This window comes from Gopherus evgoodei, chromosome 14 (genome assembly GCF_007399415.2).
Source record: "Gopherus evgoodei ecotype Sinaloan lineage chromosome 14, rGopEvg1_v1.p, whole genome shotgun sequence".
In the NCBI taxonomy this organism is placed as follows: Eukaryota; Metazoa; Chordata; order Testudines; family Testudinidae; genus Gopherus; species Gopherus evgoodei.
The window spans coordinates 2,487,405-2,515,329 of NC_044335.1; the positions used below are offsets into that span (position 1 = coordinate 2,487,405).

The 27,925-nt window shown below is 42.1% G+C and overlaps 1 protein-coding gene across 1 annotated transcript; it reads right to left on the reverse strand.

Annotated features, from left to right (window-relative positions):
- On the reverse strand, positions 1-27,919 carry LOC115635062 (putative Polycomb group protein ASXL1). The gene is made up of 13 exons (XM_030533316.1): positions 27,813-27,919; positions 19,799-19,881; positions 18,853-18,855; positions 16,657-16,765; positions 11,484-11,604; positions 11,000-11,097; positions 10,457-10,550; positions 9,937-10,089; positions 8,749-8,912; positions 8,540-8,636; positions 4,235-4,340; positions 1,018-1,642; positions 1-231 (listed from the first exon to the last, which is right to left on the reverse strand). The coding sequence occupies exons 1-13, from the start codon at positions 27,870-27,872 to the stop codon at positions 97-99; spliced, it is 1,848 nt and encodes a 615-aa protein (XP_030389176.1). The 5' UTR covers positions 27,873-27,919; the 3' UTR covers positions 1-96.
- Positions 27,920-27,925: the final 6 nt, after the last annotated feature.

Sequence of the window (27,925 nt, forward strand, 5' to 3'; positions counted from 1 at the left end):
TTATCAGTGCTGTTCCCTCCTCCTCCTGGCCCACCCCCACCTCCAATGGCAGCTGTAGCGGCCTCTCGCTGGGCTCGGGCTTGCAGAGCACGAGCTTTAATGTCTGCGAGTGTTCTGGCACCAGTTCTGCCCCGACCAGAGAATTCTGTGTTGGGGATGATCCTGGGGCATAATCTGGTAAGCGGGCTGACCCTTAACCACCCAGGGTGGTTTGATACGTGAAAGTTGAATCTGAAAAAGAATCAGAAGAGAAGATGTTAATCTAATACTTGAAATTCTCAGAGAGCAAAACAGTTTAAATCAGTTCACTGAAATACAATATATTTAGTTAATATTGCTAAAGGAAGTGATTTTTGGCACAGTGAAAGTGCTGCTGCCCTTAGCCTCTTGATGAGGTCCTCAAGAGGTTTCTACTCAGGCTCCATATCGTGGTATCTTTTAAAATCCACTTTATAGTGAGATCATCTGTCATTAGCCACCAGACAAGGCTTGAACACTAGCTGAATCTGGACTCTGGAGAAGACAGAGTTTTGATTTCTGTCAAGTGTCATCCATTCTCACTGAAATGAGTAGGATGGCCTCCTGCTGCCAAAAAGGGCTGAGCTGCAATTCCACCTCCAGGGGAGTATAAGCGGTAGACAGGAGGATTCCATCCCACATGGAAGAAGGTGGGGAGTCTATAAGGTTACAATGAGAACGTTTGAAAATCTTGACTGCATTAGATCATCCCATTTCAGGAATAGCCATATCTGCACCCACAAAACTACAAATGAGGTGTATAATAAAAGAGGCTACTCTGCATTCTTGTACAGAAGACCATGGAGTAATTTTCCATTCTACTCTCTGGCTATCTAAACAAGACAACACAGTGCAGTAATTAGAACTTAGCCAGTACAATCAGTGAGAGACTCTTCCATTCCCCTCTTTGAACAAGAGGGCATGACATTTTCATATTCTTTTGGCGCTACAGGGCACAAAGTCCCTAATGTAATAATTAGGTCTAAGTGTCTCTCCTACCCGGATGGGTGGGACTTTTGGTTCCTCTTTGGTAGGCTGTGGCTTTTCTGGGTGAACACTTTCAATTGTGTTACGAAAGGACTGACGGTCTTCAAGCCGGGGCTTCTTTTCGGGGAAGGAGGTAGAGGCAGCCTCCTCAAAGCATTTCCTTTTCTGGTCCTTTGACTCCCGATCTAAGTTTTCTTGAGGCAAACTGGGAATTCTGTTTACAGATGTAGCTGCAAATGACAGATCTTCCATTTTACTGTGCAGTCTGGAAGCCTCTGGAGAAAACCGCAGTTCTGAACTCTCTGGCTTCAATGATGCAGACGAAGAGCCTCTCAGATCTTCTCCTCCCAAATCCACCTCAGCTTTAGTCTCTTTATGGAAGGAGGAATCTGGCCCCACAGACGCGGTCTCTTTGGGAGTCTCAGTCTGGTCAGGCTCGCGTATTTTATATAGGCTCCTCCTTGCTCTGCATCGCAGATCTGGCCGAGAGCGTTTCTTGAAGTGTCCATCTCGCTGACGTGTGGAAGGACCATGCTGTGGCTTTGCTGCTTCTCCCTGAACAGACAACCCAGTCCTGTTCTCAGCATCTTCTTGCACTGAATTCTGCTGCTGTGATTCTTCTCTAGTCAATCCCAACCTGCAAAGCAACCACAGAATTATTTAAAGGCCAGAACAAGCTTGTTGGGTCCGATTTCATCTCCTGGGAGGGATGTAAATTGTTTATTATTTACAGTACGTACTACCGGAGCAGTACATGGTGCTTTACAGATTACAAAGCAGACACTCATCTCACTCAAGATATTTCTTGGTAGATTGATTAAGTATTCACTACTGCTGGTAAACTGTCACAAGAAATAAGGAAAATGATTAAATGATATCAGGATTTACAATCTAAAACTAAATCTGTAATAGATTACAATAGAATTACAATCTAAAACTAATCTGGCATAGAGAGTACACTTACAAAGTTTTCAGACAATACCAAACTGGGAGGAGTTGCAAGTGCTTTGGAGGATAGGATTATAATTCAAAATTATCTAGACAAAGTGGAGAAATGGTCTGAAGTAAACAGGATGAAATTCAATAAGGACAAAAGCAAAGTCCTCCTCTTAGGAAGGAACAATCAGTTGCACACATACAGAACGGGAAATGTCTGCCTAAAAAGGAGTCCTGCAGACAGGGATATAGGGGTCATAGTGGATCACAAGCTAAATATGAGTTGCCTGTGTAACACTGTTGCAAAAAAAGCGAACATCATTCTGGGATGTTGTCATAAACAGATAGTTAAGGGTTAATGTCTCTTTTACCTGTAAAAGGTTAAGAAGTTCAGTGAACCTGGCTGACACCTGACCAGAGGACCAATAGGCGGACAAGATACTTTCAAATCTTGGTGGAGGGAAGTCTTTGTTTGTGCTTTTTGTGTTGTTCGCTCTTGGGGCTAAGAGGAACCAGACGCACACCCAGGCTTTCCCAATCTTTCTGAATCAGTCTTTCATGTTTCAAAATAGTAAGTAAAAGCCAGTCAAGGCGGATTAGTCTTATGTTTGTTTCCTCAACTTGTAAATGTGTTTTTGCTAGAAGGATTTTTACCTCTGTTTGCTGTAACTTTGAATATAAGGCGGGGGGGGGGGGGGCTAGTCTATATGAATCTGAGTACCCTGTAAAGCATTTTTCATCCTGATTTTACAGAGATAATTTTTACCTTTTCTTTCTTTAATTAAAAGCTTTCATTTTAAGAACCTGATGGATTTTAAAACAAGGAAAAATCAAAGGAATTGAGTCTGAACTCACCAGGGATTGGTGGTGGGAAAGGAGGGGGGATGGTTAATTCCTCCTTGTTTTAAGATCCAAGAAGTTTGGATTGGTGTGAAGCCTCTCAAGGCAACCCAGGGAGGGGAAAGCTTGGGGGGGGGGGGGGAAGGAGGGGGATGGTTAATTTCTCCTTGTTTTAAGACCCAAGGGGTTTGGGTCTTGGGTTCCTCAGGGAAGATTTTGGGGGAACAGAAAGTGTGCCAGACACTACTCCTGGCTGGTGGCAACGTTACCAGATCTAAGCTAGGAATTAAGCTTAGAGGGGTCCATGCAGGTCCCCCACATTTGTACTCTAAAGTTCAAAGTGGGGGGAAAAACCTTGACAGATGTATTAGCAGGAGTGTTGTAAACAAGACATGAGATGCAATTCTTCCGCTCTACTCTGTGCTGATTAGGCCTCATCTGGAGTACTGTGTCTAGTTCTGGGTGCCACATTTCAGGAAAGACGTGGACAAATTGGAGAAAGTCCAGAAAAGAGCAACAAAAATAATTAAAGGTCTAGAAAACATGACGTATGAGGGAAGATTGAAAAAATTGGGTTTGCTTAGTCTGGAAAAGAGAAGACTGAGAGGGGACATGATAACAGTTTACAAGTACATAAATACATAAAGGAAGAGGGAGAAAAATTGTTCTTAACCTCTGAGGATAGGACAAAAAGCAACGGGCTTAAACTGCAGTAAAGGCGATTTAGGTTGGACATTAGGAAAAACCACTCTGACAGTTAGGAAGTTAAGAACTGGAATAAATTGCATAGGGAGGTTGTGGAACCTCCATCACTGGAGATTTTTAAGAGCAGGTTAGACAAGCACCTGTCAGGGATGGTCTAGATCAGGGATCGGCAACCTTTGGCACACGGCACACCAGGGTAAGCACTCTGGTGGGCCAGGCCAGTTTGTTTACCTGCCGCGTCTGCAGGTTCACCGCTCCAGGCCAAGGGGGGCTGCGGGAAGCCCAGGGATGTGCTGGGCGCCACTTCCCGCCGCCCCCATTGGCCTGGAGCGGCAAATCAAAGTCAGTGGGAGCCACGAATGGCCGAACCTGTGGACGTGGCAGGTAAACAAACAGGCCCGGCCCACCAGGGTGCTTACCCTGGCGAGCCACATGCCAAAGGTTGCCGATCCCTGGTCTAGATAATACTTAGTCCTGCCATGAGTGCAAGGGACTGGACTAGATGACCTCTCGAGCTCCCTTCCTGTCCTATAATTCTAATATTACTAGTTTTGGAAACAAAAAGAACTCAGGTTTAGGTATTCCGTTGCAGTGATAATCTCAACGATTCACACCATAACTAGCATTCCAAAAAGAGCTGCTGCTAATAATGGAGCTGCTTCTTCTCAGAGAGCAGCTAGCTCCCAAAGGGAAGTTCCCTATCCACCTGACTGGAATAAAACAAGACCCATAAGGCAGCATTCCTTACTTCTGTCCATAGTAGTCTTCAAAGAACTTCTCTTTCCACTGCTCCACCCTCTTCTCTTTCTCCATTTCCTGTCGTATTCTAACCTGCATCTCATGAGTAAATTCACCTGCAGAGAAACAAGCAAATGCAAGTTTCATTACTATCCAAAGCCAACTCACCAGTTCCACAGCACTCAGAGCATGCCTAGTACACATTCTGTGCTTGTCAGAGAGTACATTTTCTATCCTTTGAAATTCTAGATATCCTGATGGGATATTCTGGCACGTTAAATACTGCTAATGGTCAAAGCACCAAATCACCTATTTAAGGGGAAAAAATCAGGTCCCTCTGTCCTCTCCAGAGTGATACTCAGCTGTGACCAAACACTTGTGCAACTGACAGCAAGTGTCCCCACCCCTATGGTGAAACTCTGGCATCAAGTCAATGGCAAAATTTCCACTGACTTCCGTGGAGCCACGATTTCACCCCTAGAGATTAACTATATTGCAAGAAATGACCCTCATCTGACCATATTAAGTAACATTAAAAACCAAAAGAAAACTTGATGATTCAGGGGCCATAGAAGTTGTCACAGGATGTGTACACTACCCCATTCAGACAACAAGGATGTGAACAGCAGTGGGCATCAATGTGCTATGCCGTAACTCCCCTCTGTGGACAGTGATGGCATGAACTAAAAGTTTCCTAGACCTGGTCTACACTACGCGTTTAAACCGATTTTAGCAGTGTTAAACCGATTTAACGCTGTACCCGTCCACACTACGAGGCCATTTATATCCATATAAAGGGCTCTTTAAATCGGTTTCTGTACTCCTCCCCAACGAGAGGAGTAGCGCTAAAATCGGTATTACCATATCGGATTAGGGTTAGTGTGGCCGCAACTCGACAGTATTGGCCTCTGGGCAGTATCCCACAGTGCACCACTGTGACCGCTCTGGACAGCAATCTCAATTCGGATGCAGTGGCCAGGTAAACAGGAAAAGCCCCGAGAAATTTTGATTTTCATTTCCTGTTTGCCCAGCGTGGAGCTCTGATCAGCACGGGTGACAATGCTGTCCCAAATCCAAAAAGAGCTCCAGCATGGACCGTACGGGAGATACTGGATCTGATCGCTGTATGGGGAGACAAATCTGTTCTATCAGATCTCCGTTACAGAAGACAAAATGCCAAAGCATTTGAAAAAAAAAATCTACAGGCTACACAGTGCTGCGTGACAAGCGTAACGGGAAGCCAGAGACTCAAATGGACGCTCATGGAGGGAGGGAGAGGGTACTGAGGACTCCAGCTATCCCACAGTCCCCAGCAGTCTCCGAAAAGTATTTGCATTCTTGGCTGAGCTCCCAATGCCTGTAGGTTCAAACACATTGTCTGGCGTGGTTCAGGGAATAGCTCGTCAATGTACCCTGCCCCCCCCCACATGAAAGAAAAGGGAAAAAAATCGTTTATTGACTTTTTTTTTTTTAATGTCACCCTATGTCTACTGAATGCTGCTGGTAGACGCGATGCTGTGGCAGTAAAGAGCAGTATCTGCTCCTCTTCCCTCTCCGGTGGCAGACGGTACAACATGCTTGATAACTGCTGAATACCGCTGGCTGGCCTCAGGGGCGCCTGGGTAAAAATAGGAATGATTCTTGGTCATTCCCAGTAGATGGGACAGAATGGCTGGTAACCGTCCTCATCATAGCAACTGGGGGCTGAGCTCCATCAGCCCCCTCCCTTTCCTGTGTAAAGAAAAGATTCTGTACTGCCTGGACTATCATAGCAGCGGGATGCTGGGCTCCTCTCCTCCGCACCGCTTAATGTCCTGCCTGGACTGTCATAGCACTGGGAGGCTGCCTCCCCCTCATTTTCTCTCACTAACAAGTCACTGTTTGTTATTCCTGCATTCTTTATAACTTCGTGACACAAATGGGGGGGGAAACACTGCCACGGTAGCTCAGGAAGGTTGGGGGAGGAGGGAAGCAATGAGGGGGGTTGTTGCAGGGGCACCCCCCGTGAATGGCATGTAGCTCATCATTTCTGCGGGATCTGACACGGAGTAGCTGTGCTCTCTGATACACTGGTTCTCTAGTACACTTGCCCCAAATTCTAGGCAGGACTGACTCTATTTTTAGAAACCATAAAGGAGGGATTGACTCAGGGAGTCATTCCCAGTTTTGCTTTTGCGCCCCCGGCCGATCTCAGTCAGGGGCATCCATGATAGCAGCAGACAGCACAGAAGGACAGATAACCGTCATCTCATTGTCAAATTACACTGGCAGCAGACGGTACAGAACAACTGGTAACCATCTCTGCTATCATGCAAAAGCAAATGAATGCTGCTGTGTCGCGCTGGAGTATCGCCTCTGTTTACGGAATCCAGTACACATACGGTGACTGTCAAAAAAAAAGCTGAACGGGCTCCATGGTTGCCGTGCTATGGCATCTGCCAGGGCAATCCAGGGAAAAAGGGCGCGAAATGATTGTCTGCCGTTGCTTTCCCGGAGGAAGGAATGACTGACGACATTTACCCAGAACCACCTGCGACAATGATTTTTGCCCCATCAGCCACTGGTCTCTCAACCCAGAATTCTAAGGGGCGGAGGAGACTGCGGGAACTATGGGATAGCTACAGAATAGCTACCCACAGTGCAACGCTCCGGAAATCGACGCTAACCTCGGACCATGGACGCACACTGCCGAATTAATGTGCTTAGTGTGGCCACGTGCACTCGACTTTATACAATCTGTTTTATAAAACCAGTTTATGTAAAATCGGAATTATCCCATAGTGTAGACGTACCCCTAGTTACATGAATGCAGCTCTGTTTAAGAGGACAACATTAATGTGAACTAGGAACCATTTAGTTCCTGCCCTCACTGTCCACATGGGGGAAATACAATGCAGCACTTTGGTGCTCACTGTTATTCACAATCCTGTAGTCCCTTGAAGTGCAGTGTAGACTCAGCCACAGAATCCTTCCGTGTACTTGTGCAAGAAATTCTAAATCTTTCATTCCTTTAAAAAAAAGTTTCAGAGTTGTACAGAAGTTGTACAGAAAACCTTCAAAATGTAAAATGAGAGTAATCAATGCTGGGATCTCTCTCTCCCTGAGAATTCAGAGAGCCTGAAACAATAGCTCTGAGCGGTGTGAAATTCTCGCACTCATCACATTAGAGATGAATTCTGACATTGAAAATGTACAAGCAATGTTAATTACATTAACTATAAAAACCAGCAGCAGGGATACTGTAATGCATGTATTATTCACGTTTATACTTAACTCAATAAGTTTCCATTTTGAAATTTACCAGAAGCTGCCACACAATTTATATCCATATCAGAGAAACCAGGGAGCTTACTACAAAATTGGTGTCCAATTTGCCATAGAGTACATAGGTAGTTGGACTGGGATATTACCACCAATGGATATGCATCCTCCCTTCCTACGGGACATTTACTGTAATGGTTTGATGGGAAGATTGGAGGGAGCGAAGAAGGGAGAAATGATTAAGTTCTCATATACCACAGAGATGAACATAGTAAATATGCATAGATTAGAGCATGGATTCTCAACTGAGTCACAAACAGCCCAGGGAGGTCCTGATCACCCACCCTTTCTATATGACTAGATAAGGAAAAGTGACCCAATATTTTTTTCTGTTGTAACCTGAGCCCATTATCTGGAAAAGCCCGAGAACCCCTAGATTAATAAGCAATTTGTATGTGTCACACAATAAGGTGGTCAGCGTTCAGTTTATACATTAACTACCTGAGAGAAAATGTAAGAAAAAAGAACCAAGTTTCTTTATTGTTTATTTTTCTTTCAATTTAGAATAACTGAAGCTCAACTTAATACAATAAGGTTGAGTAGTTAATGTAATAATTAAAAGTGCCATAACCAAAAGCCCCCAAAACAACATTTAAAAAACAAGTTAATGGTAGCTAGGACCTGAGAAAAGTTACATTAGAGGTAGATTCCCTGCCTTAATCTGTCCCCCCTCTTCCTTTCCTACCTTAGGGGTTATAGCTCTGTGCACTGCAGCCACTAAAGGGCAACATGATCACACACACTTGAACAGGTCTGAGAGTCATATCCACTCAATAGAGGCAGTATATGAGAGACTACACAAATCTAGCTGGCACTTTGTTTTTAAGGCCTCTGGGCACCTAAGAGAAGTGTAAGGTAAATCTTAAAAGGGGGGAATGTAGCCAAACAGACTCCAAAGTTGGTACAGAATCAAACTCCACAGTTTATTTTTCTTCTACCAAATAAGGTAGGCAGCAGGCTTTTCCCAATCATTCAAAACAACAAATCTACCCACCATCAGCCAGTCGCTCTCTCCAGCTCTGAGCAGCATGGGTGAAGAACTCGTTATTGAGAGCACTGCCACTGAGACGCATCAGCCCATCTGCCCCCATCTAGGGAGGCAAAAGTATAATAGTTGGAAAGCACATACAGCAGCTCTGTGGGAACAGGGATGATACAACATAACAAGCAACGAGACGCAGAGTGACTGTTGTGTGCCTGTACCTGTCTGTCAACTTCTGGCAGGAGGAAGAGGAGCTGCTGTTGGAAGTGTGGGGGGAATATATTGAAGGTTCTGGAGTTTATCAGTGCTCGGAGATTTGTGTTGACAAGAATGGAACCAGGTGTCTCAAAATCTATATCCTCACCTCTGTTTCGCTTCATTTGCCCTGTAGTTTCCAGAAAACCAAATAAAAAATAAAATCATAATTATTTCTGACAACATTTCATAAACGAAAGTACTGCTGTAAATGAGCAAATTACAAGAAAACAGGTGGTGGCACTCCACTACAAAGAAAGGATCTATCAAACACCTTTAAATAAATAATTCATATTTTACTACATAACTAGGTAGCATATTTAAGAGAAAAGGAGATGGCTAGTGTTTTGACATAAGAGTGCCCTTCTTAGATAACTTGATTTCAAACAACATAAATGAGCTGACCTCAGAGACCAGTTCCCTGAATATCTGAATCACAACATACAAACACAATCCTCTTGTATGTTTCAAAACCATCCTTTCCAAGGTTCCTGCAGTAAGATCACTTTTGAACTAATATATAATAGGCGAGTGACCCCACCCTGCATCTTCTGTGCTCATGGGGCCAATGGCATTGAAGAGGCAATGCTTCTCTACTCCTGTATCTTTGTGATAGAGTCAAAAGATGGAACTAATGACTTTCCAAAAGACTCACTCTCCAGTTCACCTGGCTAGATCATTTATAGAGGTGAGAGATTTGCACTGTTTCTGGATGCATCACCTCACTGAATCCAAAGTGTCTTACGAATTATTACATGGATAAAAACGTACAGCATAATCGAACACACACAACATGACTGATGATAAAAACTAAGCTTCAATCACAATGTTTTTTATAAAAAACATTTGTTCCCAAAGACTTGCAAAGTACATCTCTAACACTGCACATTGTGTATGCATGCTCTCACATACACACCACCAAGGCCCCGGATGCTACATTTCAGATTAGGCAAATAGCATCTAGGAGGCACCTGCCTCCTCATTGAGGGTGAGGAGACAGTTGTTTGATACTGAGGAGCCTTAACATTGGAAGAGACACTGAGAAGGATAAAAGTCTTGGAATTCTTCCATAAGAAGGGGACAGACTTGGACACATCTGATATTTGCTTCAGTTTTTATGGCCAGTTCTTACAACTTTATTCAGAAGCACGTACCAGCTCCTGGCTTCCGGATACCTCTCAGCAGCTGTGGAGGATCCCTGATGATTTCTGTCCTACTGCGCATGGTGGCATTCAACAGGGCCAAAGAAGAGCTGCTGCTGCTGGAAGTGCTGCTGCTCTCTCCATCAGCATGCCTTCCTGTGAAACCTAAGGGCAAAGCCATTTGTCACAGATTCATGGATGAGTAGCAGAAGCTCCACTGGGAGAGAGGTTTTAGCACATGACAATGATCTGCTTACAACAGACTCATTTTTAGATAAACAAAATTAGGTCATTGCTCCATCACTGATAGTTCTGATTGGGTGACTGATGACACTATATTAAATACAATTTTCATCCAATAAGGTAACATTGCATAAATTAATTAGAATCACTTTGATTTATTTAGTGGTCACTAAACATACTTCTCATGCCCTGGCCTAGGAAGAACTAATGTGGACAGCTGTACAGAACCAGTGCTGAAGGGCCATGCCATGAACTTGCTGAAAATAGTCAAGGTGCAACAAATGCTCACCTGAGGCTGACTCCATATGTGCCCCATTTACTTTCAGTGGAGTCAGGACAACTCGGGGCAACATCACACCAGTCTTTTTCTTTTGTTTGCTTGTCTGTGTTCCAGAGAAAAACAAGATACAAACTATTTAGGGTGCTAAAGTACATATAGGTTACCCTCTAAACTGCACCTCTTCCTAGCTGAGTGCAGACACAAAGCTCCACCTGACCACAAATGAACAACCAGCCAAGTATTCAAGTGTACTCACATATCAAACTTATTTTTAACAGCTGGGAACCCTGCACCACCTTCACATGCCCGCCCACCCCCACACCATGGAATCTAACACTTATATAACAGATCTGCCTTTGCTGCAGCTTTTGTTCAGACTCATTCCAACTCCATGAGGTGGCTCTGTAATTCTGCCCCTGCTTGGGAAGATGACCTTGAAATGTCTCTAATCCCTCTCCCTACCACCCAGACTTCATGTGGCACTGAGATCTCTCCTCAAGAATAAACAATCCTGGCTTTGCCCCTTGCCATTAACTCCACACTCACCCCTACCTGTGAGGCGGATCTGCAGCTCTCTCTGGAAGTGGAGAGACTCTTACTCTGAGATTCAGTGGAACAGGAGGCGTTAGAAGAGGTTTCATCAAGAGATACTGGAAGAAAAGAGCACATGATCAGACCCTGAAGAAGATGCTTATAGTTTACTACAGCTGTTCTTAAACTGTAGGTTGGGACCCCAAAATGGGTCAAGAGCCTGTTTTAATGGGGTCGCCAGGGCTGGCATTACACTTGCTGGGACCTGGGGCTGAAGCCCAAGCCCCACCACCTGGGGCTGAAGCCCTTGGGCTTCGGCTCCCTGCCTGGGCTGGTGAGGCTCAGGCTTGGGCTTGGGCTTTGGCTTTGCCCCTGACAGGACGCCGGGACTCAGGCTTTGCTCCCACATCCTGAAGACATGTAGTGTTTTTTGTTGTCAGAAGGGGGTCGCGGCGCAATGAAATTTGAGAAGCCTGGTCTAATATTAATATTATTTGACACTTACCATCATTATCACCACTCACAGTGCTGGCTTCATTGGACCCACAGCTTTCTGCATCTATTGCATCATCCAGCTCCTCTCCTTCTGCCACAGATAGGTTCCGAGACCACTGCAAAGCATCCTTCTAGAAGGGCCAAACAGAACATACGTGATTAGAGTCCTTCCCTTTGAAGCTTTATGAGCTAGACTGACAGGAAAATACATAATCATGGCTACAGTTACACTTCCTCAGGAAGAAACTCTTGAATATAACATAACCAAATTACAACACTGGGTCATGGGAACATGTTTTTATTAATCCAATCACTAAGCCTGACTATGTTCACAATAATTATAAGGAGGGCTATTGATTAATTGCAGTTAACTCAAGCGATTAACTAAAAAAAATTAATCGTGATTAATCGCACTGTTAAACAAAATAGAACAAAATTGAAATGTATTAAATATTTTTGGATATTTTTCTACATTTTCAAATATATTTATTTTTATTACAACACAGAATACAAAGTGTACAGTGCTCACTTTATATTATTATTTTTGATTACTAATATTTGCACTGTAAAAAACAAAAGAAATAGTATATTTCAGTTCACCTAATACAAGTACTGTGGTGCAATCTCTTTATCGTCAAAGTGTAACTTATAAATGTAGATTTTTTTTGTTACATAACTGAACTCAAAAACAAAACAATGTTAAACTTTAGAGCCTACAAGTCCACTCAGTCCTATTTCTTGTTCAACCAATTGCTAAGAAAAACAAGTTTCTTTACATTTACGGGCGATACTGCTGACTGCTTCTTGTTTACAATGTCACCTGAGAGGGAGAACAGATGTTCGCATGGCACTTTTGTAGCCGGTGTTGCAAGGTATTTACATGCCAATATGTTAAACATTCATATGCCCCTTCATGCTTTGGCCACCATTCCAGAGGACATGCTTCCATGTCGATGATGCTCATTAAAAAAAAAATGCATTAATTAAATTTGTGATTGAACTCCTTGGGGGAGAACTGTATGTCTCCTGTTCTGTTTTACCCATATTCTGGTACATATTTCATGTTATAGCATTCTCTGATGATGACCCAGCACGTTTGTTTTAAGAACACTTTCACTGCAGATTTGACAAAATGCAAAGAAGGTACCAGTGTGAGATTTCTAAGGATAGATACAGCACATGAACCAAGGTTTAAGACTCTGAAGTGCCTTCCAAAATCTGAGAGGGACGAGGTGTGGAGTATGCTTTGAGAAGTCTTAAATGAGCAACACTCTGATGTGGAAACTACAGAACCTGAACCACCAAAAAAGAAAATCAACCTTCTGCCGGTGGCATCTGACTCAGATGATGAAAATGAATATGCATTGGTCCACTCTGTTATGGATCATTATCGAGCAGAACCCATCATTAGCATGATGCATGTCTTCTGAAATGGTGGTTGAAGCATGAATCTTTAGCGCACCTGGCATGTAAATATTTTGCGATGCTGGCTACAACAGTGCCACATGAATGCCTGTTCTCACTTTCAAGTGACATTGTAAACAAGAGTGGGCAGCATTACCTCCTGCAAATTGTAACCAAACTTGTTTGTCTGAGCAACTGGCTGATGTAGGACTGAGTGGACTTGTAGGTTCTAAAGTTTTACATTGTTTTATTTTTTAATGCAGTTATTTTTTGTAGATAATTCTACATTTGTAAATTCAACTTTCATTATAAAGAGATTGCTCTACAGTACTTGTATTAGGTGAACTGAAATATACTATTTCTTTTGTTTTTTACAATGCAAATATTTGTAATAAAAAATAAATATAAAGTGAGCACTGCACACTTTGTATTCTGTGTAGTAATTGAAATCAATATATTTGAAAATGGAGAAACATCCAAACATATTTAAATAAATGGTATTCTATTATTAACAGTGCAATTAACGATGAAAGAAAGAACGAAAGAAAGACCAAAAAGGAGTTTGAAGAACAGTTAGCCAAAAACTCAAAAGGTAATAACAAAATGTTTGTTAAGTAAGGCCCTTGGATGATCAAGATACAATGAGCACTTAAAGACGATAAAGTCTTGCAGAGAAACTAAATGAATTCTTTGCTTCAGTTGTCATGGCTGAGGATGTTAGGGAGATTCCCAAACCCGAGCCGTCCTTTGTAAGTGACAAATCTGAGGAATTGTCACAGATTGAAGTGTCATTAGAGGTGGTTTTGGAATTAATTGATAAACTTAACAGTAACAAGTCACCGGGACCAGATGGCACTCACTCAAGAGTTCTGAAAGAACTCAAACATGAAATTGCGGAACTATTAACTATGGTTTGTAACCTGTCCTTTAAATCAGATTCTGTACCCAATGACTGGAAGATAGCTAATGTAATGTCAATATTTAAAAAGGGCTCCAGAAGTGATCCCATAAATTACAGACCAGTAATTCTAACGTCAGTACCAGGCAAATTATTGAAACCATAGTAAAGAATAAAATTGTCAGACACATAGAAGAACATACATTGTTGGGCAAAAGTCAACATGGTTTCTGTAAAGTGAAATCATGTCTTACTAATCTATTAGAGTTCTTTGAAGGGGTCCACAAACATGTGGAAAAGGGGCATCCAGTTGACATAGTGTATTTAGATTTCCAGAAAGCCTTTGACAAGGTCCCTCACCAAAGGCTCTTACATAACTTAATTTGTCATGGGATAAGAGGGAAGATCCTTTCATGGATTGAGAATTGGTTAAAAGACAGGGAACAAAGGGTAGGAATAAATGGTAAATTTTCAGAATGGAGAGGGGTAACTAGTGGTGTTCCCCAAGGGTCAGTCCTAGGACCAATCCTATTCAACTTATTCATAAATGATCTGGAGAAAGGGGTAAACAGTGAAGTGGAAAAGTTTGCAGATGACACTAAACTACTCAAGCGAGTTAAGACCAAAGCAGACCGTGAAGAACTTCAAAAAGATCTCACAAAACTAAGTGATTGGGCAACAAAATGGCAAATGAAATTTAATGTGGATAAATGTAAAGCAATGCACATTGGAAAAAATAACCCCAACTATACATACAATATGATGGGGGCTAATTTAGCTACAATCAATCAGGAAAGAGATCTTGGCGTCATCGTGGATAATTCTCTGAAGACATCCATGCAGTCTGCGGCGGCAGTCAAAAAAGCAAACAGGATGTTAAGAATCATTTTAAAAAAAGGACAGAGAATAAGACTGAGAATATCTTATTGCCCTTATATAAATCCATGGTACACCCACATCTTGAATGCTGCATACAGATGTGGTCTCCTCATCTCAAAAAAGATATACTGGCATTAGAAAAGTTTCAGAGAAGGGCAACTAAAATGATTAGGAGAGATTAAAGAGGCTAGGACTTTTCAGCTTGGAAAAGAGGAGCCGAAGGGGGGATATGATAGAGGTATATAAAATCATGTGTAGTGTGGAGAAAGTGAATAAGGAAAAGTTATTTACTTGTTCCCATAACATAAGAACTAGGGGCCACCAAATGAAATTAATGGGCAGCACGTTTAAAACAAATAAAAGGAAGTTGTTCTTCACACAGTGCACAGTCAGCCTGTGGAACTCCTTGCCTGAGGAGGTTGTGAAGGCTAGGACTATAACAGGGTTTAAAAGAGAACTGGATACATTCATGGAGGTTAAGTCCATTCATGGCTATTAGCCAGGATGGGTAAGGAATGGTGTCCCTAGCCTGTTTGTCAGAGGGTGGAGATGGATGGCAGGAAACAGATCACTTGATCTTTACCTGTTCAGTTCACTCCCTCTGGGACACCTGGCATTGGTCACTGTCGGTAGACAGGATACTGGGCTGAATGGACCTTTGGTCTGCCCCAGTATGGCCATTCTTATGTTCTTTTTAATTGCACGATTAATCATGATTAATGTTTTTAATTGCTTGACCTCCCTAACTATAAACCATTAAAAATTTCAAGCATTAACTTAAAGAATTCATAATCACATAAGTGCCCCCACATCTTTTAACAGTCCAACTATGATACGTTGCACAATGCGTGTGTGCAAGAATTATGGAGCTAGAACTCGAGGGCTATATGAGATAATCCTTGACCTGCAAAGACAGAAAAACTCATGCACTGATATAACATTTCATATGTACATTAAGGACTAAAATCCAGCGTTGTTCCACAATCTTCCACAAGCAGCAGTGTGTGTGAGCACACAAATATGGGCAGTGGGACAAATAACTGCTCTTCCGTTTCTGCGCTAGCAGGTAGTTTTATTTCCTGCCGTCATTACTGCCCTTGTCTTTGCCTAACTGTGAGCCCACTGTCCCACCACTTCCTGGCAGGATCCATTGGTTTTACTCTGATCTCGTACCATTTTGCCAACACAGACAGCAGCACTGCAGACTTTGCAGCTTTTACTTGATTTTTTCACCTCCATATTTTAATCCCCTGGGACTTCAATACATTCAAGGTCCCAATAAAACAGAAGTCAGCACAGCTCATTTTAATTAGGTTAACTCACACACCGTCTTTTCAAATAGTAGAACTGAGTTACTGACATGGACCCTTCTCAGATGTGTAACTCAAACACACTTGAGAAAAATAAAACAGTTTGCTCATATTTATGCATGCATAACTACTGAGGGTTGTTTTTTTTAAAATATTCAGAATAATTATTCTTTCTTGGGCTGAGAAGCTGTATGACAATATTTAGACACTTTTTATTAGAGATAAAAAGACAACAGTGTCGGATGTTGACAAGTGCTTGTCTCCCAGCATGAGGGACAAGAAAGAGATTTGGATAATGCAGAGGTTCAAGTAATAGGATTTTGGATGAATGGGCATATACTGTATAAGGGAAACAAACAGGTTTCATTATTTTGATGATGCTCTATCCTTTATGATTGCATGAACTAAATACTGACATTTCATGTACTGGAAGAAGAGCTTTTATCCTGCTTGCGTAATTTAAGAATTATAAAAGTTAAAAAGCAGAAATGTATTACATATAGCTTATAGGCACAAGAACCACTGCATATAGAATTATGGATCCCAGAGACTCTCTTTTGCATGATGTTACCAAGGGTAGTATGCTAAACTCATAAAGCGATCACCAGCGATGGATTAACAACAGCAGCAATATGTAACAACTTGAACTCGCACTTCGTCCCTAGCATGGAAGACAGGAGTTCACAATTTACCTTGAGTGTGAAAAGGCTGATACGTCCAGGCAATTTGTAGAAGAGTCCATCACCTCCCCTTGAATTGGAATGCAGCATGGCATTGAGGCAGGCCAGGGGAGAGGTGCCACTGAAACCAGAGAGAAAAAGGGAGATGAGGTTTAGATTATCTAAATGCCAATTTTTAAATAATACACAAAACCCTACAGCATTATTATTACTATTTATTTATTTTAAATCAAGGGCAGTTAGTAGAAGGATGTTGATGAGATTTAGGGTACAGTATCTCAACCAGTCTGAGCACTATTATAGCTTTCCTATCTGAGCTGCTTACCACAATGGCACATCATAGTGAGATAAGTCTCAGATAATAGGAAAGCAGTATGTTACACTAATGTTCAAGCCATTCTAGGTCATTTTTAGAGGTTTATCATTTGAGATATTTTTCTCGCTTTCTCTCTGTCTCTCTCTGAATTCTTTATAGCTGGACTCAAAGTACTAAGGAAGCCTTACTTTCTAGGTGGAGAACTACAAAAAAACCCTATCAATAAAATGTTTACAAACTCAAACATTTCTGAAATAGTTTTCTTTCAATATACATAGCACAAAGAGAATATATCTAGCATAGTGTAGCATAAAGGGTTTAATGGCACTCTCTTGGGATGGCCCACATAACTCAGTGGTTGTTTGTCATTTGTAAGTAAATCACCCATCCCACACTCACGCTAACGAAACCTTTGTGACACACCAAATCATCAGATTTTCCACATAATCACACATGCATATATAAAACATTACCTCTAGAGCCTGCAAGGGTTGTTATTAAAGCAATGTAAAAGTTCACTATTATTAAAAGTGAAACTGAAAACTGGTCTAAGTGCAATGTTTCAGTCTCAAAAGCTCAAAGTACTGAGTCTCAACTTCTCGAAAACTGGGTTTAGAACAACTTCTCGGTTAATCTTGATTATGTTTGTTTTGCTGCTGGTTTGCTTTTTGGCATTTCTTTGCAAGCCTTGGAGGTAGCCAAAGTTACCATGTGTCATTTTATACACCACAGAAAAATCCCAACTCCCTCTCTTGTAAATTACACATCATTTCTCCCTCTGCACTGAGCAAAACGCTGCAAGTACATTACCAGCCACAGGAAAAGTTTTAGGAAAGGAAAAGATTAACTTCCCTAATTGAAACTGTAGACAAAAGAAACGTCCAAAGACTCACTGGAGCTACAATTTAGCCATGAGACTGGACCCAACACCTCTGCTCTTGCATAAACCACTGGGTATCCCTATTTTGCACGTCCTAAGGAAGACAGCGCTCCAAGTACTGAGTGTTTTCTAGAATCAGGGTGGCATTAGTTCAGAGTGTCCCTGGAATGCTACTTCCTTCAGGTCTTGGGTTTTCTTTGCAAGCGCCCCACATAAATATTGAAAATGTTCAATGCTATTTAGCTAGACAAGATCACAGGCTGGGTGGACAGTTTGTATTTTAACACTGGGTCTATGAACAATACTTGCTCCTTTCAGTTACACGATAATGTAAGAAAGCCATCTTTTCCCGAAGCATAAAATTAACAACTGAGTGAAGGGAAGCAGATATACCTGATGGGAAACACCAACCTCTAGAAAAATGATTTAGCTCTGAAGGATTTAACTTCACACACGCAGAGAAGCCTGATTTTAGATACCTATTTTGATAAGTTACCAGTCAAAGCTTGGAAGACAACAAGAAAATTTGCACTAGTGAAAAGACACCATGTTATTGCCATTAGTACAGGACAGCCTAGCGCTCACAGACCCTCAAATAGTGCAGCTACCTCTCTAGGTAAAAGGACTGATCAAAGAAAGTAGGTCAGTGCAGAGTGAATATCTGATTAAATGAGAAGGAATATGGAGCTTTTCATTATAAGCCCATCCTTATTCCACTCCCTACATACCATACTGTGAAACCAACACCAAAGTCCATTCCCACTATAAACCTAGCTGTTGGGAACCCTGAGTATTGAGTGGGTGTTCTAACAGCTCTACTATCAAGAGAACAAAGCATGCTGGCACAGTCCCTCCCTGAACAATGGTAATTCCTACACATTAGACCTCTGTTTGTGAATTATGAAGCTGTTCACTACTCAAACCATCATGATTGTTGCCTGATTTCAGGGATAGTGAGAAGAGAAACACGTTAACATTCTGAATTGCTTCAGTCCCAAAGGGATTCATTTACCTTCTATAGTTATACAGCAGTTCAACAGTGACACAGGCAACATGGTGGAAGACGATTCATAAAACCCAAAAGAAAAACAGAGCCTAGTTATAACAGCATAGAGTTAAGATCCCATATGTAAGTCAATGAATGCTGAACGGCCAAAGATAGCTTGATTTACTGTGTGCAGTCAAACTTGCAACCCAATTCCTGTAACCAAGGTAAGGAGTTTGCAGTATGATGGCTAGCAAACATCTACTTCCTTTGATCTACAATGTATTGTGTATCTTCTTTCTCCTAGATTCAACAAAAGCAGATGGAAATTCTAGGAAATTAATTTAAGACAAGACCTGGGGTTCCACCCGTCCCTGTAGATTCTTACATTCCTGTGCAGGCTCTTCTTCAGGTGATATATGTTGTACGATATATAGCAAGGGCCACAAAAAATACAGCAGCATTAATACTGTGGTATGGTAGAATATGTAGAAAGAGCAGCATACTGCATATATAAGGGAAGCTTCTTACTTGACCCCAGAAAAAGGAGCAGTCTCTGCTCTAGAGGTGAAGCTCTACAGAGGACTGAGTTTGACTCATTACATAAACACAGGCCCAACACTGGAAGACCAGTAGTAGTTATTTGTAAAAGAAACACACAAAGGAGAAGCATTTATATCAGAGACAGACTCATAGTTGGCATTCTGAATATTTTACAAAAGTCCTACAACTCCACTGAAAGGCAGAGACGTTCACTCTGTGTTTACAAGACACTGGAAATCCTCCAGTAGCAATAAGGAAAAACAGCTAGTATATTCTTACCCCAAATGATTGGGTTACAGAAAAAGAGGGAGAAAGAGAGAGAAAAGAAAGGTGGATTAGAGAAAGGAGGTAGAACTCTACTAAGTAATCCTGCTCTTTTTACTCACCCTCCCCCACACACTTTAGTATAGACAAGAAGATCAATACTAACCTCATTTCCTTCAGTCCCTCAGCCTCGATGACCTGCAGAATCTGTTTGGGGGTCATAGGAGCATCAGAGTAGTTTTCCAGCACCTGAAAAGATATAAATACCAAAGCTTCATACTACATTTTCTATTCCCATTCGCTGAATTGTTTCCTGGGTTGGGATTCAAAGACAAGAATATGTCTGCTAAAAGTTAGTATCTCCACAAGAAAACCTGCTACAAAATTCAGGTTAACCCAACAGCAGACTACGGTACATATCCATGATCCCTGCACTTTTTCTAGGACTACAAATGGTTTGCCCTGTTTTTTCATTAGGTCTAATCAAGTGTGCAATTGTGCAAGTATGGGGAGAAGGGGAGAGCTGGGAGATTAGGCACTGATCCCTCACCATTAAAATTAATGGATGTTTTCCCACTGACTTTCGTAAACATCGGACAAAGCCCTTACTGCACACAACCTTTAATATGTGTATAACAGTCTAAGGCTTCCATTGAAATAGACGTTAACATAGTAGATATAGACTGTTTGCTCTTTGGGGCAGAGACTCTCTCTTCATATTTATCTGTAAAGCATCTAACATGTTGGAGTTACAAATAATAATAATGTCATTACATAAATCAGTAGTACACCCTTAGCTGGAATACTGTATTCAGTTCTGATCATCCCATCTCAAAAAGAATACAGAAGAAACAGAGAGGTTTCAGAGACTGGTAATAAGAATGATTAGTGGCATGGAAAAAAATTTCCATGGCAAGATTTAAATGATTGAAACTGTGTCTCAGAATGATGATGAGTAAGAGGGGATATGACAAAAGGTATAAAATAATGAATGATCTAGAGAAGGTAGATGAGGAGCTTCTCTTCATCTGTCTCATCGTACAAGAACAAAGGGACATTTAATTAATCTGAAAGATGACAAATTCAAAGTGACAAAATAAAATATTTCTTTACATAATGCTGAATAAGCCTATGGAACGCTCTGCCACAAAATATCTTTGAAGCCAAGAGCTTAGCAAGATTCAAAAAAGAACTGGGCATTTATACGGATAACCGGAATAACCAGAATTATAATAGTAAATATTAAAAATAAAGCTTCAGAACAGATGTAAACCCTAGTGTTTCAGAGCTGAAGCCAAACTTTAATTATTCAGATTTAAGAGGAAACTTTCCCTAGGGGCAGGTTACCCCATAACTGCCTACTCTGCAGGATTTCTTGCACTGTCCTCTGAAGCAACAGACAGTTGCTTCAGAGAACGGTGGACCACTAGTCTGATCCAGTATAGCAACTCCAATGTAAAAATACATTTCACTATATGGCCTAACATACCTTAGAGAAGAGGCAACAGATATTCCATCTGGGATATTCTGCTGGCAATCACTTAATAAATTCCCTTAACATAATAGCCACAATGACATGCAGTTCTGATTTTAGCAGGGACAGTACTTTACAGAAGTTGGCAATGAGATTCTCTCTTTCAATTCAACTAGTACAAGTCGTGAGCGAAGAAAATGAATGCCCTTTTTATGTCAGCAACATCCAGAACTGAGTCACTGCAGCATCATGTCAGGGACCAATGACTGAAGTTTCCCTCTGAAAGGTAGAGTAGCAGAACTGTCTGCAAGAAAAGAGTGCAGGTCACCATCTCTATCACCCCCACTTCCCAGCCGCCAAAAGGAAAGAAAAAGCCCAAACTGAATGACACACTCCAATGTTGTACTGCAATTAAAAGTCTACCTACACTTCTCAAGAAAAGCAAAACCAAACCATATCCACCATGTCACATTTAAGTACCTGAAAATAATACACAAACACTATAGCATTACCCTGCCAGGGGACTGGAAGTTTGGAATTGTGAATCCCATGGTTAAATGCAATGAAAGCCCAAGAAATAAGAACATAAGAATGGACATACTGAGTCAGACCAATAGTCCATCTATAGCAGAGTATCCTGTCTTCCAACAGTGGCCAGTGTCAGAAGCTTCAGAGGGAAAACAAGGCAATTTTTGAGTGATCCATCTCTGGCCGTTCAGTCTCAGCTTGGGGCAGTTATAGGTTTAGTGACACCCAGGGCATGGGACTGTATCCCTGGTCTTTTTGGCTAACAGTCATTGATGTACCTATCCCCCATGAATTTATCTAAATCTTTTTTGAATCCAGTTCGATTTCACCTTCCCAAATTCCCTGGCAATGAGTTCCACAGGTTGAAAGTGTGCTGTGTGAAAAAGTACTTACTTATGTTTGTTCTAAATCTGTTGCCTATTAATTTAATTGAGTGACCCTAGGCTGTGTGTTACGTGAAGGGCAAATAATACTTCCTTATTCACTTTCTCTACACTATTCATCACTTTGTAGACCTGTCATGCCCTCTTACCCCCTTAGTTGTCTCTTCTCTAAGGTGACAGTCCCAGACTTTTTAATCTCTCTTCATATGGAAGCTGTTCCATATCCCTAAACATTTGTGTTGCCCTTTCCTGAACCTTTTCCAATTCTAATATATTTTTGAGATTGGACGGCCAGAACTGCAAGCAGTATGATAAGCTATATTTAAATGGAATAAACAATTTTTATTTGGAGGTAGTACAGCTCCACTAGTCTCCCACACTGATCAAGTTTTCTTTGGGGTACAATATTTCAGTGCCATCACCAGACACTATCACCCTTTGTCACTCAAATGAAATGGGCATCTGACGTGGAGAATGCATCACTCAACAGTCAACTGTGAGAAGCATGAAATGGAACATTCATGTTCTCAAATCAAGAAAAACCTTCACAGCCCATAGAGCATCTGGAAAACACTTAACTCAATGACAACCAAATAAAACACAGCCCACAATGGAGAATGAATGCTTACTATCAGAAATAAAAAGCCCTGCTCAGAACAGTTCCTAGCCCCTAACTGTATCAGATGTATGACTACTTTTAAAGAGTCAGAGTTGGAAGAGAAAGCATCCAACAAGATTCTCTCTCATTCCTTCACCTACCCTGAAAGGCTCTGCGTGCACTGAAGCAACGCCTCCTCTGGCTGATTATGGCAGGACATCATGGCTCCATTAAGAACCTATTAATGCTGCTTTGAGCACTGGCCAGAAGGAATGTCTTGGGATAAGACAATACTTCCCCCAGAAATTGAATGCATTGTTTGTAATATTTCCACTTCCTGCCTTCCCAAAGGAGTTCCCTAACTGTGAACCTTTATGCTACTCCTCCAATTACCCTGCTACTAGACTAGCAATATAATCCTCAGAACACCTGTTCAATATTCCTTGTGGCTCTATGTACTACACTAAATCTCAAAATATATATATATTTTTTTGGAAACAGAATGTGCAAAGCATTCACTTCACAGGACAGGAAGCTCCAAAAAGTTCTTTTCCTTCCCATCCATGAAGACATCTAATGGAATAAAAAATGTAACAGATACTTACAGAGTCAAATTAAAAGCACTTTGACAGGAGTGTGGTAAAGCCTAGTACTAAACAAACATCTATTTTTAATGGATGTAAGATCAGCTTGAAAGAAGCCCCACAAACCAGAACAGCAAGGAAAGGCTTGGTCTCCCTAAGAGGATAATCTGGTATGAGGTTGAGCCAATGACAAACCAGAAAAAGAACAAAGATGAAGCTGGGGTTTAGAGACCTCATACACTTAATGCACATAGGGAGAGGCCCCAACCAAGAGGAAGGTAACAAATGACATCCATGAAAAGATTCACTGGTAGACCAGATGCCAGTGAGGATTAACTAGCATGGGTGCTATGCCATTAAATGACTACTGATGAGTTGCCAAAGTAGATGAGCTGCAGACTTACTTTTTGGACAACTAATAAGCAGTGAGTTAACACACAATTTAGTGTGTTGGGTAACAAGAAAAATTATGCAAGCAGACTTACTGGTCTACACTAGAAAGTTAGGTCGATCTAGCTAAATTTCTCGGGGAGAGGGGGAGGTGAAAAATTCACACCCCCAAGAGATGGAGTTAAGCTGATCTAAACCCCAATGTAGACAGGGCTAGGTCAACAGAAGAATTTTTCCTTCAATGTAGCTATTTCCTCTCAGAGAGGTGGATTTACTACAGCGATGGAAGAACCCCTTCCTTCACTATAAGCAGTGTCTACACTACAGTGGTACAGCTGAAGTATTTCTAGTGCACATATAACCTTAGTCTTTGCCTCACACTCAGGGTCACCTGCCAGAAGAGCAGCCTAAGTGCCTACATTCAAGTATTCCACCTACAAGACTAGAACCCACAAAGAAGCTGTGGGCTGAAGCACTTCAGAGCATGAACCTGGCACTAGTGTTTTCTAATAGCAACTTTTAGCTTGAAGGGCAGGAGAAGAGTGAAAGTCAAAGTTAAGTGAGCTAAAAAATAATAATCTTCACTCAAAGGACAATGTAAACTACCAGAAGGCAGAAGTTCTAATCTGAATAGGTTATATAGTGAAGTATTTCTTCACACTACACACAGTCAACCCGTGGAATTTGTTGCAAGGGGATGTTGTGAAAGCCAAAACTTTGGAACCCACTTATAAAGAATGAGGTAAATTAATGGAGGAAAGATCCATCAGTGCCTATTAGTCAAGATGGTCATGGATGCAATCCCATGCTCTGAGTGTCCCTAAGACTCTGATGGCCAAAGGCTGGGACTGGACAACAGGGGATAGATCACGCAATAACTGCCCTGTTCTGTTCATACCCTCTGAAGCATATGGCATTGGCCACTATCAGAAGCTAGGATAAAGGGCTAAATGGACTCATTGGCCATACTGGGTCAGAACATTCTCATATTCTCTTTGTTGGTCAGGCCTGGGAATCTCCTATTGCATTCAAGCAAGTCCTATTCAGAAAAAGCTAGAATAACTATTAGAATCCAATGGATGCTAATTCAAACCGGATGGACTCAAGACAATCGTCCAGCTCTCATTAAATGTCAGCATGGTCTGGTACATAACCTTGACACATAAAACACACAACAAACCCCCCCAAGATGCATGTATTTATTATTTATATAGATGCCAATATACTACACATAAAATATGCCCTTGTGCCACTAAATCAATTATCAAGTGCCTTTGGCTCAAAGAGAGCTGAAAAGAAAAACTATCTATCCATACGGAGAGGGCAGGATCACTGTGCCTCCCTTAGTCACTTGCATTCACAGATTTTATTTTTTAAAAGGTTTACTGTGAAGAAATATTGGTTCCTGGAGAAAAAAACAACACAAACAAGCCTTTTCCAATCAGAATTAAAAGTAGATAGCAGCAACAATCAGCACAATAAAGCATGCAAAAAGCTGAGTGTGCCATTTGCCATGTGATTATTCTCCCACTCCAACAGGGTTGAAATGGAGAGTGTCATGAACTGAGTTAAGAGGCTGGGTATTAAAGGCACCAACTGTTCAGACAACAGTTTAAGAGTTCAATCTTCATTTGGATCAACTGGTCCATATTCCCCTGTCATTTCCTCCTCTTTTAAAAATTTTAGCTTGGACTGTAGTTTATTGGTGGGTTTATATTTTCTTATTTGGTACAGACTTTTTAAAAGTTTGTTTCCATTTTAGATTTTCCAGTTGACATCTGGATTCCAGATTAAGATCTGGCCTTAGTTCTTTTATAAAAGACAGGTTTGTCCCACCTGGTGATGGGCAACAGAATACAGCAGGGCTCCAATAGGATGGTATTAATGGACATAATTAATGGTGTCCCTAGCCTCTGTTTGCCAGAAGCTGGGAATGGGTGACAGGAGATGGATCACTTGATGATTACCTGTTCTGTTCATTCCCTGTGGGGCACCTGGCATCAGCCACTGTTAGAAGACAGGATACTGGGCTAGACTGACCTTTGATCTAACCCAGTATGGCCACTGTTATGTTCTTATAACCAAAGCAGGTATTTATTCTAGAAATCTACCGCTTGATGAATGGAATTTAAAAAAAAAAATGATGAAAATACATGCCACAAAATTCATCACACACATACCAGATTTGTTACCAAGAACATGCTTATGACCAAATGAAAATGTTGACCATGAAGACACCAAGCAAGTAAAGCCCTTTGGTAGACAGGAAGGAGATTTATATTTTCACGTATGCTTGAACACCATACCCCTTACAATGCCTAGCTTTCCAAGACTAGTGGTGTCAGGGAGAAGCTTGTTGTCACTAAGGAAACTCCTGACAGTAATGTTTTCTGGACCCCAAACCTGGCATTTCTCAGAAGGCTGGGATCCCTTCCAGAGAGGTTTAAATAAATCTAAGGGAAAGGAGAATAAAAAGTAGGACCTGACAAAACTAAGAACAGTTACCATACTGCTCAGACTTTGCTGACCTGTAAGTAAAACTGACCCAAGCAGAAGAATTAAAGGCTGTCTAACAAACAGTACCATTTTCTACAGTGACTAGTCACCTCATACCTTGTCAATGCCTCATCAGACTATCTGTTCATACCATTTGAGAAGATGCGTAGTTTCTCAGTATCTGTCTTAAAGTAATGCTTACAAACTGCAGAAGGCCTCTCCAGAAAAATGCCTTATCCAACCACCATAAATGGTGTTTGCGCTCACAACCTTCTCAAACAGAAAATCCTCCTCTTTCCATGGTTAAAGGAGAATCTCTCTCTAAAAGACCCATTCCCTCCCCTTGGTAATATGTGTGAGAGCATGTGAAAGGATCTGTTTCTCACCCTCTCTGAGAGAAGCCCCACAAACCTGGAAATCTGGAAGGGAGAAATATCTGACACAATTCCCTTCCCCCATGTAATATGACAGTCTCTCAAAATGATAGTGTAGAGCAGGGGTAGACAACCTATGGCATGGGTGCCGAAGGTAGCACACGAGCTGGTTTTCAGTGGCACTCACACTGCCCAGGTCCTGGCCACCGGTTCGGGGGGGTGGGGGGGCTCTGCATTTTAATTTTAAATGAAGCTTCTTAAACATTTTAAAAACCTTATTTACTTGCCATACAACAATAGTTTAGTTATATATTATAGACTTATAGAAAGAAACCTTCTAAAAACGTTAAAATATATTACTGGCATGCGAAACCTTAAATCAGGGTGAATAAATGAAGATTTGGCACACCACTTCGGAAAGGTTGCCGACCCCTGGTGTAGAGGTAGTGTTTCTGGAAGCACTGCTGTAGTTCGCAATTAAGACCCTGCTGGCAGTACAGAGTGTGCATGTGTTAGGACTAAAATCATTCCCTTTCTTCCTCCCAGTAATATACAGAGAAAAGAGGCTAGCAATTTCTCTCTTTCTCTTGAGGGATGGAGGCAGAAAAAGGAGTAGGAAGAGTTATAATGGTGGGAGTTGCGACTCTCCACCTTTCCACAGGGAAAGTCACCCTGTGATTATGTTGGATGTGTGTGGGGGTGTTATTGTGCTCCAGAAGCAGCCTCCTCTCTTCCCCATCTCATATTGAAGATAGGGAGGAGGTTGCTCTCTCTTTTCTTGTATGGGAGAAGCAATGTCCACTGACTGCTACCCTCCCTGGTTATTGGGGGCGCTGAGAGGGGGATGTTGGCCTCTCTGTAAGATCCTTGGTGCAGGAACCATCTCTTTATTTTGTTTGCAGAGCACCTAGCACAATGGGGTCCTGGTCCATGATGGGGACTCCTTGGCACTAGAGTCAGACAGATGATGCTAAGCAATATCATGAGGTGCCTCTCAGCTCTCCCTTTGAGCCAGGTCCCTTCTGCTCACAGGGTGAGGTGTCCTTCCCTGCGCCAGCCCATAGAGTGACCACTCCCCTGGCTGCACTGGGGAGCCCCCCAACGCGCCCGGGCCCCTCTCTGGGAGACACCCCATCTTCGCTGCGGGGTTTGCTGGGGGATGGTCACCTGGCCCTGAGGGAAGGAGATCTCTGCCCCCTGCCCACTGTACACAGGGGTTTCTCTCCTCACGACCCTTCCCGCAGGCTCTCTCCCTACCCAGAGGGGCCCCTCTACTTATGGGGACCGGGTCCCCCCCAGCCCTGCAACTGCGGGGCCTCCCCGCCCCCGTTCCTGGGGGGATCTCCCCCTCACCAGGCGGGCGGCCTCAGCCCACGTGCGCTCCTTCTTCCTCCGCTGCTTCATCTCCTTCATCTTCCTCCTGCTCCGGGGTGGGGGGGAGGTGTCGGGGGCCGGGGCACGGGCAC